This window comes from Lynx canadensis, chromosome B3 (genome assembly GCF_007474595.2).
Source record: "Lynx canadensis isolate LIC74 chromosome B3, mLynCan4.pri.v2, whole genome shotgun sequence".
Classification (NCBI taxonomy): Eukaryota; Metazoa; Chordata; class Mammalia; order Carnivora; family Felidae; genus Lynx; species Lynx canadensis.
The window spans coordinates 81,234,712-81,255,076 of NC_044308.2; the positions used below are offsets into that span (position 1 = coordinate 81,234,712).

The following is a 20,365-nucleotide window of genomic DNA, read 5'->3' on the forward strand; positions in this document are numbered from 1 at the left end:
TTTATGTTTTTATTGTAACTTGTTTATTTATATTCCACAGTTGTATCTTTTTATTACATGATTTTTTTTGTTACAGTAGATCAGTTTTTTCAGTAGTCTTCTTAAAATAGTTTTTCACTTCTATGCTTTGTATCTTTTCCTTTCCTCTTACAACAAATTAAGTTTATACAATTCTTTTAACTACACTGGTATAAAGTCCACACTGAAGCCAGTGTTTTGTCTTTGGTTGTATATCTATTTATTTTCTCTGTTATATTCTGTTTATCTTTTAACTGGGACTTTTTATAATGGCAGTCATAATTTTATCTTCTTTTTTTGTGTGTGTGTGTGTATGTGTGTGTTTAGACTTCTGTTTTTGCTTCACAACATACATATCAACAGGCATTTTAGTTACTATAAGAAGTATAGTTTTGTGTTAAGCCCCTGTCATATGACTAAGATACCATTTTCTACTCCAGTGTGTCACTTCTATTTTGCTAACTTGCCGCTTCTTTTTTCACTGTCTTTTATGTCACTGTGGGCATTTATTGTTTGTATGTTTCAAATCCCAGCTCTTAAGCCCTTTGTACTTGCAGTGAACTATTGCTGCTTAAAAATGAATTTGAGATTTTAAGAGGCTAGGTGGGTTAATAGAAGAAAACCAGTCTTATATGACAAATAAATTAGATAAGAAAGCTGGAAACATTACCTAATAAACAGAAAGATTGGGGATTACAGAGATGTAGTTAAAAGTTATATCAAAATAACTAAAAATAGTCAACTGTAATGCTTTGTTAATAATCCTATGAACTTGTAATTGACTTAAAGGACAATTTACATTAGGTACAGAATAACTTGATTTATTGGAGCATTGTTAAACCATTTCATGGAACTTGTCTGGTTGTCATCAAGCAGTAGAAGGAAAATCTATACTTGCTTATGTTCCAGCTATGTGTTATCTTCTGATCTCATATGTATTTCTATGATCTTAAGCCTCCTGCTTCTTTTTAAAAAAACTTTTTTTTTAACGTTTATTTATTTTTGAGACAGAGAGAGACAGAGCATGAATGGGGGAGGGTCAGAGAGAGGGAGACACAGAATCCGAAACAGGCTCCAGGCTCTGAGCTGTCAGCACAGAGCCCCACGCGGGGCTCGAACTCACAGACTGTGAGATCATGACCTGAGCCGAAGTCGGCCGCCTAACCGACTGAGCCACCCAGGCGCCCCTTAAGCCTTCTGCTTCTTGAATATGTGTGTGAAAATAATATGGAACTTAAAATGAAATAAGTTCAGTCTCAAATCCTTACTGCTTGGTTGCTGCTAGCTATTTAACCTTGGGCACATTACTTTAGTTTTCTGGTCTTAAACTACTTCATATGAAGTATGACATTTGAAGAGTCTATATGTCATATAAAAACAACTTGTTCAAGGACACAGCTAATAAATGGCTAATTTATTATAATAAATAATGTTTTACTACACTACAAATGCCTGGATGATCAAATACAGGGTGTGCAGTTTTCCTTCAGTATATTTACTTTTGACTGTTTAGCTATTTAGAAAATTGTTTTGGCTATTATATAAACATACGTTTTGAGCATCAGTCATACTAAGTAAGGGGAATATGGTGTTTAGTTGGGGAGATAGGTTAGAGGCAATAAAAGGTAAATAATCATACAAGATAACATTTATTAAGTGTTAGATCCTAGAGAAGACCAGAAGAAGGAGAGTTGGTTTGGAGACTGCCATAGAAGAAAGGGATTTAGATAAGCTGAGGGGAGGCTGGGGATAGACTTCCACTTTTCTCAACTAAAATGGAGACAGTACTTGCCTCCTAGGATTGTTGTAAGGATTCAGTGAAGTACAGTATCTGTAAAGTATCTTATGCAGTACTGCATGACATAAAATGTAACTCATCTTGTGTTACTATTCTCAAGTGAATGTAAGTGGTTCATTCTGTCATTTTTTAAAGTTTTCCTTCTCAGATGCCTGACTACTCCTTTAACTCAGAGATCATGCATAGTTTTCATTTTAAATATCAACTGGTTATCTGGAACATAATGTGGAAGAAATTCTGAGTCTGTACGTAGTTTCAGCAAGAAAGAATGTGATCATTTATGAGTTAATGGTCACTTAATTATGCCAAGGCAGTTCTAAAGTGATTGGAGGCCAGGAATGGTGGTATATGGGTTGTGGGAGTAACAGTATATAAATCAAGTATTTATTATCCTTACCCAAAGTTTCATTATCACCTATTTTTTCCTCTAGCCTTCCTTTCATTTTTTCCTGTTAAATTCTACAATATAAGTTAGCAAGGTTTCAGAGGTAGGATGCCAAGTTTATCTCTATACTTACTTCAGTAAGTATTTGCTGAGTGATTAAGTGAAGAAAATTTTAGCCCCACAGTAGACAAGAATCTGAGGTATCACCCCTGCTCTGAAATATCCCTTATATACAGTCTCCTATTTATATCCTACTGAGCAGATTCCATTTAAAAACACTTGTATCTTCTACAAAGCTTAAGCTGTCAGTGTGGTTTACTTGTTTCAGGTTCCTTTCCTAATGGAAACCACCCACATGAGAAAATGAGAGTTTTGGTTAAGGAAGGAGGAATGAGTTGGAAAAGAAAGGGGCAGTGTCTTTACTTGGGAAAGAAGTTCGATTTTTAAGAAGGATACTTGAATGGCTTTCAACTTTGAGATGGGTGGATACGTGGGATGAGAGAGTGAGTTTCCAAGGTGGTACAAAAAGGGAAAATATGCTGAAGATAACTGAAATTTAAATATTAAAGAGTGATAAATGTAAAATTATAAAAGCAAAGAAGAATTTTTAATAGTCTTTCTGCTCCCTTCTTGTGGTCTAGATTCCTTTCCTTTTCACTTCTAGATAACAGTATTATTATATTGCCTTAGATTGTCCAAGTTGGCATTTGGGTTTTGATAGGTTCCATTCTCCTATCTTTACTCACCTTCTCTCTAAATCCTTCTTTCTTCCAGGTAAACAAGTAGGGTATTATAAACTTTTCCTGGGTACTAACTTGGTGGAACTACTTTGTCTTATCTAGCCACTTGAAGTTCTCCTTGAAAGAATAGCAGTGGATGCAACCTCTTTGTTGCATCTGATTTCTCATAAGAAAGGATCTTGGTTTTAGAAACAAAAGAAGGAATAGGAAAGTGGGTGATGAGAAAGTGACTTTGTAAACTTTGTCCTGGGTTTTCTTTTCCTTTCTGAAGGTTCTTGTCTTTGAATGTCTTGTCATGAATATGTGGATAAAAGCTTGTTTTTATAAAACGGTTTTGTTTATTTACTGCATGTTTAAATATTCTTTAAAGTTATTATCTGTCCTCATTTTAAAAAATGGATTTAATGTCTCTATTATATGACTTTAAGTTATAATTTTTTTAGGCATACATTCCTGAACCTTGGTGTTCAGATGCATTTAAAACTCTTAATTTTTGGAGCCAGGGAGTAGAAGTTACAGAGATTTTTCAGCTTTATTGCTAATACCAAGTAAATGGGAATGTCTACCACTTAGCTGATTCAAGAACGGTGGGATCCCTACAAAAAGAAAATCTGATTCTAGATGAGCGTTATCCTTGGAACATTTAACAATTTCAACTATAGTAGAAAGATTTAAAGCAGCCTTTCTTATGCCTATTTCCTTTATACCTAGCTCTTCAGTTTGACCTGGTCACAGTGTCTTTTCTAGCTTGACAATTAATTTATAATATAAAAGTAGTTCCCAACTCTGTTCAAAATCCACTGGTAACATACAGTCCATTAATTAAATTCATACCTGTTAGAAATGATAGAACTTTGTTGTAATTGAGTAAGGAGGATGTGGCATAGTGTCATGAATGGCGTTATGGCAATTGAAATGGTTTGACTTAGAGTAAGAATCTTTTATGCTTCAATGTATGAGCTTTCATGAAGATATGAGAAAGTATGAAATAATGATCTGTGTCATGATAGCTTCAGCTAATGGTGGTCTCTTCAAAAAGCTGTTACAGGACAGTAGATTCCAAAATTTCTCTATAAACTTTCAACCAATAGTATTTTGTTAGGTTTTCTGTTAAGTTTATGTGTAGGAATTGCTGTACACATTTTTAAAAATAAAAAGCACATTTAAAAATTAGCACATATACTAATTTGTACCCGTAATCATGAGTTGTTGTTCAGAGTCTTTCTCCACTAATTTAAAAGTATGGTTTTAGCCTATGCCATCATTCAAATCTGAGGATTTTATTAATTAAAGTAAAATGCTTTTAGGTGGTGTTAATTTTGTTTACTAAGTGGTATTAATTTTGTTTACTAATATACAGGAGAAGATAAAGAAGACTGTGCTTCTAACTTTCTTTTTAATGTATATGTTGTAATATTTAGGACTCTCAGTGTACATTTTTCCCTGTTAAATTCTGAAGAAATGCATTTAACATGATGATGAATCTGCTTACATTGCTGCTTTCAGTTTACAGTTTATTCACCAAACTACAAGAAGTATTTAAACTACACATTTTCTCTGGATGGGGATTTAGCATACTGATGAAGTAGATTAAGATTAAAGATTATTCTTATATAGTGTTAGAGATTTTGGTTTCCAATTTTGTGAAAAGGCTTTGGACCGTCCCAGTGTCTTAGTTTGTTCAGGTTGCTGTGACAAAAATACCATAGACTGGGTGGCTTAAACCACAAACATTTATTTCTCACAGTTTTGGAGGCTGGGAAGTCCAAAATCAAGGTGCCAGCAGCTTTGACATTTGGTGAAGACCTGCTTACTAGTTGATAGACAGCTGTCTTGTCATTTGTTTCCTCTCATGGCAGACAGGGCAAGAGAGCCCTTTTACCCTTATAAAAGATATAAGGGTACTAGGCCCATTCATGAGAGCTCTACCTCATGACCTAATGCCCCTCCTGATACCATCACATTGGGGGTTAGGATTTCAGCGTATGAATTTTGGTGGGAACACAACATTCAGTCCATAACATCTAGTTTACATTTCCAGTTCGAACTTAAAGTTCTGTTTTGAACAGGCTCAAACTACTTAGATCATCTATTTCAAATGGAGGATTAAGTAAATAGATGACACCCATATTGTCCTATTTTATTTTTGGTATGATCTTTTCAAGTGCAGTGCCATTGCTACTGCAGGTTTTAACTGATCCACTAAAACAAGAAAAAGAAGTAAGGGTTATTAATAGTGGAAAGGAAAAGACAGAATTGTTCTTAATTCCATGTGGTATGTTTGTTTATCTAGAAATTCACAAGAAATAATCAGAAAATTATTTGAAAAATAGAGTTCTGTAAGATATCATAAGGGATCCAAGATCACTAAAAATCAGCAGCTTTCTACTTCTAGATGTGGCAAACTAGATGTCCAGAACAACTCTTCCTATAACAGCATACCTTAAAATATTACATGGAATATTAACAAAAACTACTTTTCAGTACATGTCTGAGATAGTGGGAAAGGAAGGGAATTTCTCAGAACTCAGAAATAACAGGAAAGTGTGAGCCACCTGGTGTAGTTGTGCACTGGAATTGATATTACCTGCTGATCTTGGTGGTTTAGGGTCTGTATTTTACAGGATTATTTATGAAGGAATAGGGGCAAAATATGGCATCTAAGGAGGGAGGGAGGTTCAATGCACCTTGTAAGAGCTGGACACACTAGTGGTGATATCCTTAATAAGTGATCATGAAATAAATCCTTCCATACATTAGTGATTACTGGGAATAAGTGCTGGATTTGTTCTTGGCTCTGGGTAGAGTGGGAAAATCTGGGCAGATTAAAGATTAGGCACAACCAAAGAGAAAATTAATTAATGAATATAGGTGAAAAGAAAATACTCAGAATGTAGTACATAGAGGAAAATTGGAAAACAAATGAAAGTTTGAGGGCCATGGTAAGTAGCATGAGAAGATCCAACATGGGACTAACCATTGTTCTAGAAGGAGATAATGGAGAAACTGTAACAGAGGCAATATTCAAGGAGATAATGGCTGAGAATTCTCCAAGATAAAACTAAAATTCAGGACAGCAATGGCATATAAATTGACTTAGGAGGGACAGTGATTCATTTGAAACATTCAAAGAGGAAGAAGGTAGGGGTGCCTCAATTGGTTAAGTGTCCAACTCTTGATTTTGGCTCAGGTGATGATCTCATGGTTGTGAGATCAAGCCCCACATTGGGCTCTGTGCTGGGTATGGAGCCTGGTTAAGATTCTCTTTCTTCCTCTCCCTCTCCCTCTCTCTTTGCCCCTGCCTTGCATTTATGTTTTTGTGCTCTCCTGCTCTCTCTCAAAAGAGAGGTAGAAGTGTTGTTTAACTTCACACTTTAAGTATGTTTTAAAAAAATACTAGATAGTCATTATAAGACTAGAAATGAACTGTATGATTTCCTTTGTAAAAAAGGGAAAAATGTAATGAGGGGGAAGAATCTCAAAAATGTAAAAATACTAAAAAAAAAGGGGGAGGCCAGGAGAAAGTACAAAATTTAATAGTAAATATGAATACAAATATGTCAGCAATACATATATTTATTTATTTTAGAGAGAGAGGTTGCAAGTGGGAGACAGGAGCAGAGAGAGAGAGAGAGAGAGAGAGAGAGAGAGAGAGAGAGAAAATCTCAAGAAGGCTCCACACACAGCGCAGAGCTGGACATGGGGCTCAATCCCACAACTCTGTGATCATGACCTGGGTCAAAATCAGGAGTCAGATGTTCAACTGACTGAGCCATCCCAGTGCCCCAATATATCAGCAATATAAATGTAAATATTACACAACTTTCTAGTTAAAACAATAATACTGTAAGACAGGAGAAAACGAAAAATAAAACAAAACCAAATCCAGATAGGTTAAATCTATTTATAAGAGATATTATCTAAAACATAAAAATATATAGGGCAGGGGCACCTGGGTGGCTCAGTCAGTTAAGCGTCCGACTTCGGCTCAGGTCACGATCTCACGGTCCGTGAGTTCAAGCCCCGCGTCGGCTCTGGGCTGATGGCTCAGAACCTGGAGCCTGCTTCCGATTCTGTGTCTCCCCCTCTCTCTGCCCCTCCCCCGTTCATGCTCTGTCTCTTTCTCTGTCTCAAAAATAAATAAACGTTAAAAAAAAATTTTTTTTAATAAAAAAATATAGGGCAAAAGCTAGAGGATTAAAAACCATAAATAGAGCGAAATGAAACTGGGTGTAGTTATGTTAATGTCAGACAAGATAGACTTTAAAGCAAAAGTGTTACTGAATGTGAAGAATTACTACCTTCAAACAAGCTTGATCTAATGGCCATAAATAGAATATTCTTTTCAAGCACACCTGGAACATGTATAAAAATTGATTATGGAATAGGCCATGAAGATAGTTGCAGTGAATTTCAAAGATTGGTATTATTCGGACTACATTTTTCTAACTACCACACAGTTAATTTAGAAGCTTATAACAAAATGATAACTAAAAACACCTACACATTTGGAAATTAAAAACAATTTCTAAATAATGCATGGTTGAAAGGAGAAACAATGAAAATGGAAACTTGTGAGATAAAGCTAAAATATATCCAGAGATAGTCATAAGTATTTCTCTTTACAAAAGAAGAAAGGCTGAAAATAAATGAGCTAACTTAAGAAATTAGAGCAATGCAATAAACCCAAAGAAGGTGGAAGGAAAGAAGTGATTAAGAGCAGAAATTAATGAACTTGAAAATGGAGATATAGTAGAGAACCAAGAGAACCAAAAATTTATTTTTTGAAGACTAATAAATTAGACAAATGCCCGGCAATGTAGAATTAAAAAACAAAAAAAAGACCTGTAAATATATTGGAAATAATAAAAGGGACTTGACAGATATAGCCATGGGTTTAAAATCTGAGATATTTGGACAGTTTTATGCTGATACATTTGAAAATTTTGTTGAAATGGGCAATCTCTAGAAAAATGTATATCACTAAACCAAATTGAGGAAGGAATAGAACATCTAGTTTATTCTATACCTACTAAAGAAATGGAATCAGTAGTTAAAAATCTTACCATGAAAATAGCAAACCAGTACTCCATTCTTATATAAACTCATTCATAGGGTAGAAAAATATATAATATTTTCCCAATTTAGTTTATAAGGCTAGTAAAGCCTTAGTGGGATAGAATGAAATGGAAAAATTATAGGCCAGTCTCCCTAATTAACATATATAAAAAGTCTTAAGCAAATATTAGCAACTTGTTAGTATTGTATAAAATAGCTATATTGTGATTAAATGGCGTTTAATCCAGGGGAGCAAGTTGGTTTGACATTAGAAAAAAATTTAACGTAACTTAACAGTTCTGTAAGTTAAAGGAGGAAAAGTATGTTATTCAGAAAGATGCTGAACAGGCATTCTATAAAACCAAAAAAAACCCATTTTTATCAGTACTCTTCTTGAACTAGAACTGAAAGAGAATTTTATTTAACCTGATATCCTGATAAAATGTTAAATAATATATTTGTATTTTTATAAAAACACAAAGCAAGCATTATACTTACTGGTGAATTGTTAAAAGCATTTCATTTAAGTCCTCCCCCCACCGAGAGAGTGAGAGACCATGGGCACATGCACATATGAGCACATGTTGGGGAGGGGCAGAGAAAAGGAGAGATAGAATCCCAACCAGGCTCTACACCATCAGCACAGAGCCCGATGTGGGGCTCGACCCACAAACTCTGAAATCATGACCTGAGTCAAGATCCAAGAGTCAGACACTTAGCTGACTGAGCCAATTAGGCACCCCAAAAGCATTTCATTTACTATTCGGAATGAGACAAGCAGTCCTGGTATCACACCTTTTATTTAACATTGAACAGGCACTCCTAATCTGCAAATAAACCCAGACACATACTAACCCTCATGAATTAGGAACTGAATAAAAGAAGCAAACTGTCATTATTTGTAGAAAGTATCATTCTTTATATAGAAAATTTAAAAAAGACTTTCGGGATGCCTGGGTGGGTCAGTCAGTTAAGCATCTGACTTTATTGCATCTCAGGTCATGATCTAATGGTTGTGAAATTGATCCCTATGTTGGGCTCTGCACTGAGCATGGAGCCTGCTTAAGATTCTCTTTCTCCTTCTGCGCCTAACCCACTCATGTGCATGCTCACTCTCTCTTTCTCTCAAAAAACAAAACAAAGCAAAACAAAACAAAAAACTTTCGACAAATTATTAAAATGAAGAAGGGAATTTAGTAGGTTGGCTAGATATAATAATAATATACAAGAAAATTAAATTTTTATATATCAGTAATAAGTTAGAAAATGTAATTTCAAAAAAGATACAAATGTCTTAAAAAAATACAGGGCACCTGGGAACAAATCTAACAACAAATGTATGAATCTTATGTGGGGAAAAAAATTCTAAATCCTTATTGAAAGATTTTACAGATGTAAATACATGGAGAAACAGATGTTCATGGATAGGAGTACAGAATTTTATAAAGATATCAGTTGTTTCTGATAGTCTCACAAATTCAATCAAAATTCTATTTGTGGAAAATGACCGCGTTGAATATACAATTTATAAAGATGAGCAAAGAGCCATGAATAGGTAAGACACTCCTGAAGAGAGAGAACCAGGTAGGGGATTTACTCTAGCAGGTAGGAGAACTTAATGTAAAGTTATACCTTGTTCAGTATTGGCTCAAGGCTGGACAGACTAGTACAACTGAATAGAGAGCCCAGAAACAGACTCATACACATATGGAAACCTGATTTATGACAGAGCTATCATTGCAGATTACTCATGGTTGGACAAGTTATTATCCACATGGAAATAAAATGGATTCTCACACCACACACAGAAATTAATTCCAAATAATAAGTTTAAGTACTTAAATGTGAAATGCAGAACTATAAAGGGTTATAAGAGAATATCTCGGGGCGCCTGGGTGGCTCTGTTGGTTAAGCATCCAATTTCGGCTCGGGTCATGATCTCACAGTCTGTAGGACTCTGCTGACAGCTCAGAGCCTGGAGCCTGCTTCACATTCTATGTCTCCCTCTCTCTTTTCCCCTCCCTGCTCTCACTCTGTCTCTTTCTCAAAAATGAATAAATATTTTAAAAAATTAAAAAAAGAGAATATCTCATTGACAATATTTTAAGGAAGGATTTCTTAAACCATAAAGGATAAACCATAAAGGAAAAGGATAAACCATAAAGGGAAAAATTAATGTATTTGATTACATAAAAAGTAAGAACTTCTGGGAGTGCCTGCCTGGCTCATTTGGTAGAGCATGTGCCTCTTGATTTTGGGGTTGTAAGTTCGAGCCCCACAATGGGTGTAGAGATTACTTAAAAAGAAAAAATCTATATAAAAAAGACCTTTTATTCAGAAGACACTATAAACAGTTAAGCAGAGTCTTGTTCAGGATAATGGACATGAATGCCTAGTGCGTTTGATTAACGTATTTGATATTTACAAAACTGGAAGGTAGTTTAGGAGCAAATTACTAGGAAATACATAGAAAATGAAGGAAACACATGCACCACAAGATCTGCCTATCATCAATTCATGGAAACAAAGGAAAAATAATCATATTTTATGTCATCTTGCTCAGCTATTCATAGCATTTACATGATTATGTAATTAAAATGGTGATATAATTACATAGAGAGGATGAGTGCCTGAAAAGTGTGCCTGTGTTCACGAAACAATTACTAAATCCTATAAAATTTTATGAGACAACTAAAAGTTGTGAAAATTTGAATAAGGTTCACAGATTAGTTAATCATATTGTATCAGTGTTAGTTTCCTGGTTGTGATAATTGTACTATGGTTATGTAAGATGTTAACATTAAGGAAAGCTAGGTAAAGGGCATATGAAGACTGTACTATTTTTGCAACTTTCTATAAGCCTCAGATTAATTCAAAATGAGAAGTTAAAAAAATCATTTGGGTTGAGAGTTGTTGGCTCTGGGGAGTAAGAAATGGAAGAGGGTTGTAAGATTATTGACTTTCAGTAACAATTTTATAGTATAACTTGACTCTTTAATCTGTATCCATATGTAATTGGAGAAAATCAAAGTATAAAAAATACAGAGCACAATGGTGAAAAGTTACTCTGAAAGTTTAAGTTGGATGCTTTGGGGAAAAACTGACATATAAACCATGCCTATATGTTTTATCTACAGTTCTCAATTTCAGTCTCTTTAAGAAGGAGAAACAGGCTAAAAGACACTGATGAAATCTGACTGCAAAATTCTACTAGATTTTTATGATCTGTCCTAGACTTTTAGCTCAACACTAGTCCAAGTTGCGTAAAGTATCTAGAGGGCTTTTTCTATACCTTATTATGGTGAAATAGACTATAGTAGCAAGAATGAATGAGAATGTGGCTACACAGATCGTTTGATAAAAGAAACCATATTTTATAGTGATAAAAATTATTTTATAGTTTATATACTTTTTAGTTGACTGCAAACTGTAATTTCTTTTCCTGTTTTTTTTTTTGTGTGTTTTGTTTTGTTTTTTGTTTTTTGTAGGTACTTGGTCATAAACAGTAGATTGTTTTTCCCTCGAGATTAATGCAACTTCTTGTCTCCAATGACAAAGGAGAGTATAAAATATATTTTTTTATTGTGGTAAGATACACATAACATAAAGCTTACCATCTTAAACTTTTTTAAAAATAAAGTTTATTTGTTTATTTTAGAGAGACAGTACATGCACGTGGGGGGAGGGGCAGAGAGAGAAGGGGAGAGAGAGAATCTCAAGCAGACTCTGCATTGTCAGATATCGTGAGATCATGACCTGAGCTGAAATCAAGAGTCAGTCGCTTAACCAACTGATCCACCTGGGCACCCCACCATCTTAACCATTTTTAAGTATACCGTTCACTGGCCTTTTAAATACATTCATAATGTTTTGCAGCCATCACCACTATCCATCTCCATAGCTCTTCTTGTCTTGTAAAACTGAAACTTTATACCTTTCAAATAGTAACTTCTCACTGCCACCTCCCATGCTGCTGGCAACTGCTTCTCCTTTTTGTCTGTATGATTTTTACTACTTTACGTATTTCACGTAAGGAGAATCATACAGTATTTCTCTTTTGTGACTGGCTTATTTCACTTAGCATAATGTCCTCAGGGTTCATCCATGTTATAGCATGTCAGAATTTCCTTCCTCTTTAAGACTTTAATAATTTAAAGTATTCTATTATGTACCTATATCGATATCTGTATCTATATATATGGATATATACATATATATATACACACACAGACACACACCACATTTGGCTTATCCATTCATCTGTCAGTGGACACTTGGGTTACTTACACATTGTAGCTATTGTGAATAATTCCCCTATGAACATGAGTGTACACCTATATCTTCAAGACCCTGAGACCCTCATTTCGTTCCCTTTCTGTATGTACTAAGAAGTGGAGTTCCTGGTTCATGTGGTAATTTATTTTTAGGTTTTTGAGGAGCCACTGTATTATTTTCCATAGCAGCTATACCTTTTTATATTTCTACCAGTAGTGTACAAGTATTCTTCAAACTTCTGCATATTCTTACCAGTGCTTCTTATTTTCTGTGTTTGTCAGTTCTTTTTTTTTTTTTAATGGTAGCCATTCTAATAGGTATGAGATGGTATCTTATGGTAATTTTGATTCACATTTCCCACATTTGGCTATTTGTATATCTTCCTTGAGGAAATGTTTCTTCACTTCCTTTGCCCATTTTTGAATTATGTTTCATTTTTTGCTGCTGTTGTTGAGTTTTAAGATTTAACATATTCTGTGTTACTCGGCAATCAAAAAGAATGAAGTCTTGCCATTTGCAATAACATGGATGGAACTAGACAGTATTGTGCTAAGTGAAATTAGAGAAAGACAAATATCATATGACTTCACTCATGTTGAATTTGAGATACAAAACAGATGAACATGAGGGAAGGCGAGCAAAAATAACATAAAAATAGGGATGGGGACAAACCATAAGAGACTCTTAAATACAGGAAAGGGTTGCTGGAGGGATAATGGGTGGGGGGATGGGCTAACTGGACAAGGGGTGTTAAGGAGGACACTCGTTGGGATGAGCACTGGGTGTTATATGTAGGTGATGAATCACTGGATTCTATTCCTGAAGTCATTATTGTATTGTTAACTAACTTGGATGTAAATTTAAAAAAATGAAACAAAAAGATTTAGTATACTCTGGATATGAATCCCTTATAAGATACATGATTTATAAATGTTTTCTCTCATTCTGTGGCTTACTATTTTACTTGTTGATACTGTCTTTGATGCACAACATTTAAAAATTCTCATTAAGTCCATGTTTATTATTTCTTTTGTTGCCTGTACCTTTGTTGTCATATCCAAGAAATCACTGCCTAATCCAATGACATGAATCTTTTGCTCTATGTTTGTTTCTTTAAATTTTTTTTTTCCAACGTTGATTTATTTTTAAGACAGAGAGAGACAGAGCATGAATGGGGGAGGGGCAGAGAGAGAGGGAGACACAGAATCGGAAACAGGCTCCAGGCTCTGAGCCATCAGCCCAGAGCCTGACGCGGGGCTCGAACTCCCGGACCGCGAGATCGTGACCTGGCTGAAGTCGGACGCTTAACCGACTGCGCCACCCAGGCGCCCCTCTATGTTTGTTTCTAAGAGTTTTATAATTTTAGCTCTTACATTTAGGTCTTTGATCCATTTTGAGTTAATTTTTGCATATGGTGTTAGGTAAGGGTCTGACTTCATTCTTCTGCCTGTGGATATCCAGTTTTCTCAGCACCATTTGTGGAAAAGACTGTCCTTTCCCCATTGAATGATCTTGGCCTCCTGTCAAAAACGATTTGATTATATATGTGATGGTTTATTTCTAGGCTGTCTATTCTATTCCACTGGTCTTTATATCTGTCTTTATGCCGGTACCTCACTGATTTGCTTACTTCAGCTTTGTAGTTAAGTTTTGAAACCAGGAGCTATGAATCCTTCAGCTTTGTTCTTCTTTTCTAGATTGATTTGTCTATTTGGGATCCCTTGAGATTCCATATGAATTTTAGGATGGGTTTTTTTTGTTTGTTTCTGCAAAAAATGTCATTGGGATTTGACATAGGGTTCCATTGAATTTGTAGATTGCTTTAGGCAGTATTCGCAATATTAAGTCTTCCAGTCAATGAACATGATAGGTGTTTCCTTTTATTTATGTCGTCTTTGATTTTTTTCAGCAATGGTTTGAGGTTTTCATTGTACAAATCTTTCATCTCCTTGGTTAGGTTAATTCTTTTGATTGTTTTTGATGTTGTTACAAATGGAAGTGTTTTCATAATTTTCTTTTCAGATTGTTGTTAGTTTGTAGAAATGCGGTGGATATTTGTGTGTTGACTTGTATTCTGCTACTTAGTTGAATTCATTAATAGCTTTAATAGTCTTTTTGTGGAATCTTAAGGATTTTCTATAAATAAGATCATATCATCTGCGAACAGAGAAAACTTTTTCCTTTCTAATTTGGGTGCTGTTTGTTTCTTTTTCTTGCCTCATTGCTCTGGCGCTCTCAGTATTATGTTGAATAAAAATGACAGAAGTGAGAGTATCCCTGTCTTGTTCCTGATCTTAGGGGAAAACTTTCAGTCTTTTACCATTGACTATGATGTTTGCTGTGGTTTTTAATATATGACGTTTATTAATGTTGCGATACAAAATAGAGAACTTATTAGATGCATGCATGTGTATTTGTATGTGTACTTGTCATGTATACACATACTAAACATGTATATAATTTATATATGTATATATATGAATAAAATTGATGGATACAATTACTTACGGAGGCTATTTTTTTTAGAAACACTTGAAAATTATATATGTTTCTTAAAACTTTATCCCAACTACTTTTAGATGTTGTATCTATTGTAAGTATTGGTTGTGTGCTTGGTATAATGTTTAAACTGTTGTTTATTGAGGTGAATAAGTTGGAAGTTAAAGAGCAGCAGTTTGAATAGCCCATTTGTATTTTTAATTTGACACTTTTTGATAAGAAAATAAGTCAGTATGTTTGTATATTCTAAAAGAGAGTTTTTTATTTTTTATTTTTTAACTTCAGACAACCTAATGAGGCCTCTTTTGAATTATGGTATTGCTTGGTAAGTATATCTTTTTTACTTTATGTTACTTTTCAGAATACTATTGATTAATATATGTAAATTAGCTATATTTTTGGTTTACTCTTGCAGTATGTCTATGGGCTTCCTGGTTGAAGAGACTGCACCAGTTGTTTGGAGAGGCCTTATGGTAATGTCAGCTATTGAGAAACTATTGAGGCAGGTAAGAAAATTGAATTAAGTGTCATTTTATTATTGGCACATTATTGTTAATGCATTTGCTGATTAGAGAGTGGTTAATATTTGCAGTCAGGCTTGAGATGTTTTGCAAAAGAATCCAACTAATCGACTGGATGTATAATGAATTATGTGGCACCAAGACCAGTTTCACTGGTCTGTGATTTAATCTTACCCATTGCTTATGATTACTGAAAATCTTAATGTCTTATTTTATATTGTTCTTTTGCTTTGTTCAGAGTCTGCAGTCAGATGATGAAATCTATAAGTAATCTGCCTTCTTTAGATTTATGTTTAATCTCATTGTGGCCAATATTGAGTTATAAGGGCAGTGTAGACATTCTTGCATGTAGAAAAAAATTATATAAATCATGCTCACGTTTAAAATTGCTTTAGAACAAAATAAAATTTTGTTTTACTCTGAGTACATCTGGCTCTTTATTTATGTATATAATATCTGCCCAATCAACTTTAATTTATCCTTAAGGAAGAGAACAGTTGATTGGATAATCTAAAAATATCAGATGGGATTTATGTTATTTATAGAAATAGTTTTAATTTTTTTCTAGTAGCTGTGAATTTTTAGTTAATTATGTTCTAGATAAATATTATAAGTAATTTGGATTTTCTCCATCCATTTACAGCAATTATCCCTTATTTATTCAGATTTTACTTTGGGTCAGGAATTACGTGATAAGTTGACAATTCTAATCATAGATATTCCTATATTCATTTCTAGTTGAAATAGTTGGTAAATGAAATATGTCTTGAACTCTTAAACTCTTTTTTAATGTTACATCTTGTCTTCCTTCTGCTGCTTAAGTTCTGATAAATGTGCTTTTTGATCTCTGGTCCCAGAGTCCTGCTACTTTCCTAGTGCGTTCAAGTCTCGTGGCTGCATTTCCTCCCCTTTTATACTCAGATCCCATAGTTGGCTATTTCAGTTGTATTCCCAACAACACCCCTTCTTTACCAATTCCTTTGTGACCTTGATCTTTAACCTTTATTTGTGTGGATTAACTCAGCCTCTTTTTTTTTTTTTTTTTTTAAGGAAATTCTACAACAGTCTTTATTCAGGTTATAATTAAAGTTAGAGTCAGTGGGAATTTGGAAACACCAAGAGGAAAATTCTGATTTTGTCATCAGAATATTCTAAATATTAATTTTCCCTTCCTATGTTACTGTTATAATTCTCAACAGGAAATGATTCAAATTTTTTCCTAAGCCTTATGGATGGTCACAAGAAAATGGAAATACTTGTATTTTTCAAAGTGATCAGAGTCTTGGAGATCCAAGTCAGTGATAAGAGACACAGAGATATAGCCAAGTATTGGTGCTGTCCTCTAAGGGAAGCAGGATCCTGCCTCCAAGTGTCCTTTTTAAGTACTAAGACCCATTAAACCTCAGACTGCAACAGGTGGTGAAAACATCTCTGGCAAAAGAGCCCCTGAGGGTAGACAAGAGAGACCCAGTATGCAAGTACCCTCAGGAGAGGGGCAAAGGGAGTTTCCCATGGAGGAGTGAAAGTAAACCTGACAGTACACATTAATTAGGCTGCAAAAAATTTGTGCCTGAAACTCACACTTATATTTAGTACCTGCTTTTATAAATGAAGAAAATCTTATGAGAGGTTAAAGATCGAAGAAGAAACCAGATTTATTATTTTTTTATTCTGAGGTGTTAGGGAAGAGAGGAGGGGCAGGATCCTGATTCCACATTATCAGTCAATGTCCTTCCATAACCCAGCCTCTTTTATCTACTGCTGAATACTGTTGGAGTTATAGAATAATTATGTTAATTGCTGCCATTATACATTTTTGATTTCTGAATTCAAGCCACACTCCCATCATGTCAGTCATCTGACATTATTCATGTTCTTCTCAACAGTTATCAAATACTAAGCTTAAGAAATATTTATGGAATTTGGTGGTCTGGTAGAGGCCCTAGTGGAGATTTGGAGATTTGGCTCCCTGACACATAAGTCATATAAAAGTCACAGTTTAGGGGAGCCTGGGTGGCTCAGTCAGTTAAGCGTCTGATTTTGGCTCAGGTCATGATCTCACGGTTCATGGGTTCAAGCCCTGCATCTGGCTCTGTGCTGACAGCCCAGAGCCTGGAGTCTGCTTCAGATTCTGTGTCTCCCTCTCTCTCTGCCCCTCCCCTGCTTGTGCCCTGTCTTTGTCTCTCAAAAATAAGTGTTAAAAAAATTAAGAAAAAAAGTTACTGTTTACTCACATAATTGCTGAAGGTCCATTTTTAGCAAAACATGCTGCAAAATATCAGGATGAAAGATGAAGTGAGAAAATGGATCTATAGCTTATTTTATTGGGATACTCTGTAAGATATTAGGACATTACACTGTATATTCACCTTACAGTCTTTTTAAAAGTTACTTTTATCATTTGCACATTTTAATTGGGGGTGAAAAGTTGATATTTTTGGACTATACTGTGACCAGTGTTTATCATCTGAGTTGCTAATTAGGGAGTGTTTTATTTTTGTTTTTTGTTTTGCTTTAGGAAAGCACACCAACACTTGGTAAGTTTAACATCTTTTGTGAAAATTCAGTGGCTCGATAGTTGCTCTGTACAGCAGTGAACTGTGGAGGCTACCTGATTCATTGGCTAATAGAAAAAAAAATTGCATATAACATATATACAGAAGAGTGTACAAGTCATAAGTGCACAGTTAGATGGATTATCCCCAAGTGAAAATACCTATATAATTATTCAGGACATGATAAATAGAATATAGAAGTTCCTTTCATGTCTCTTCATAGTTACTCTTTTGAGGAAGAAGATAAATACTTATCGTCAGTCTACCATCTTGAACTGAAAGCCTGGTTTAAAGTTTTTTCCCTCTCCCTTGTGAGATTTTATTGAGTTAAACTTATGCATACTATGGGATGCAGAGATCTTATAAGTATGGTTTAGTTATTTTTGATAAATGTGTATATATCTGTGTAACCATACCCCAGTCAAGACAGAGAACATTTCCATCCCCCATAGTGTTTCATTGGGCATTCTTTTATTCAATCTCCCACTCATAGGCCATCACAGTTGTGATTTCCAGTATCATAAATGAGTTCTGCTTGTTCTCACACTTCATATAAATGGAAACCTACAGAATGTAGTTGTATTTGGTTTCTTTCTCTTAGCCTAATGCATTTGAACATCATCCTTTTGTTGCCTGTATCAGTAAATGAGTCCCTTTTTATTGCTCAGTAGTATTCATTGCATGAATATAATCAAATACTGTTTGTTCTTCTATTGATGGACTTTTGGGTAGACTCCAGTTTTTGGCTATTATGAATAATGCTGCTATAAATACTTGTACCAGAGTTCATAAGAGTTTCAGTTGCTTCGCATCTTGTCAGCATTTGGTGTTGTCAGTCTCTTCACTAGTGGATGTAAAATGGTATCTTCTTATCATTTTAGTTTGTGCTTCCCTGTTGTTCAGTGATGTTTAGCCCCTTTTCATGTGTGTATTAGATATCACTGTGTCTTACTTTATGAAGTGTCTGTGAAGTCTTCTACTCATTTTTTTATTGGCTCATTTTTCTTCTTATAATTGAGTTGTAAGAGTTTTAATATATTCTGGCTGTGAGTCCATTGTCAGATATATGTATTGGGAATATTTCTCCCAGTATGTGGCTTGCCTTTTGATTAACTGATGTTTTAAATTTTCATGAAATCCATTTTATCAAAAAGAATTTTTTTAATGCTGAATGCTTTTTGTGTCCTCTCTAAGAAATCTTTGCCTGTCAATCCAAGGTTACAAACATATTCTCATATATTATTGTCTCAGAGCTTTATAGTTCTGGTTTGCACATCTTAAATTTTGTGTGGGAAGTGAGATAAAGGTTTATATTTTTTCATAGTTGTGGTATAATAGTAAATATATTTGTTTTTGCTCTTGGGTCCTGGCACAAATCTCCTAAAACCCATGGAATTTCCTGAGTTATTAATAGGAGTATCTTTTGTCATTTATGAGGAATCCCTTTTTGAGCATACCTGAGTTCATCCTAATAAGGTGACTTACATTGGGGACCCTGGATAGACTCATGATGGGGCTGGTCTCCAGAAAGACCCAAGTGTTTAGAGGGTTGGGACTTTATCAGCCCCATCCACTGACCTCTGGGAAGGGGAAAGGGAAGGGGAAGTATGGTGTGGTTTAGATTAAGTAAGCTATGAAAACTTTCAATGAGCTTCTGCGTTGGTAAATGTATTTACATCCTCGTGGGTTCTGCATACCTAGTTCTGTGGTATACACATACAGAAGCTCGTATGCTGAGGGCCTTTTTGGACCTTGCTCTTTGTATCTCTTCATCAGGCTGTTTATCTATATTCTTTCTGAAACCCTTTATAATAAACTAGTAAACATAAGTAAATGTTTTTCTGAGTTCTGTGAGCCACTCTTATAAATTAATCACACCTGAAGGGAAGGGGTTATGAAAACCTCTGATTTATAGCCCGTCAGTCCAGGCACAGGTAACAACCTAGACCTGTGATTGGTGTCTGAAGTGGGAGTAGTCTGGTAGGATTGAGTCCTTAACCTGTGAGATCTGATGCTGTGACACTGTCTACACCAGGTACAGTACCTGGTGTAGATAGCGTCAGAATCAAATTAATTGCTTGGTGAAGTTAGAAAACACATAATAGATTATCTAGTTGTTCTAGCACCATTTGTTTAAAAGATTTCCCTTTCCCTATTGAAGTGACTTGATACAACAGTAAATGAAAATCAATTGAGTGTATGTGTATGGGTTTATCTCTAGGCACTCTGTTTCGTGTTCCATCTGTCTAGTTTAATCCTTACAGTAAAAGCATACTATCTTGATAATTGTGGCTGTGTAGAAAGCTTAAAGTCACAAAGTATGAGTCTTCCAGCTTTGTTTTTTTTCAAGATTGCTTTGCTTACTGTATGTTCTTTTCCATTTGTTTATAAATTTTAGAATCACCTTGTCAATTTGTACAGAAAAGCATGTTAGTATTTTATTAGGATGGTGTTGAATGTACAGATCATTTTTTTGTGTGAATCAAGATCCTGGCAATATTGAGTCTTCTAATCCA

The 20,365-nt window shown here is 34.8% G+C and overlaps 1 protein-coding gene across 2 annotated transcripts in view; it reads left to right on the forward strand.

Annotated features, from left to right (window-relative positions):
- The window catches only part of NUBPL (nucleotide binding protein like), a 226,491-nt gene that overhangs the window by 70,018 nt on the left and 136,108 nt on the right, over window positions 1-20,365 (forward strand). For both annotated transcript variants that reach the window (XM_030318898.2, XM_030318897.2), the window contains exons 5-6: window positions 15,059-15,098; window positions 15,189-15,279. In XM_030318898.2, the coding sequence (XP_030174758.1) occupies window positions 15,059-15,098; window positions 15,189-15,279 (131 nt within the window). The remainder of the gene's footprint in view (window positions 1-15,058; window positions 15,099-15,188; window positions 15,280-20,365) is intronic.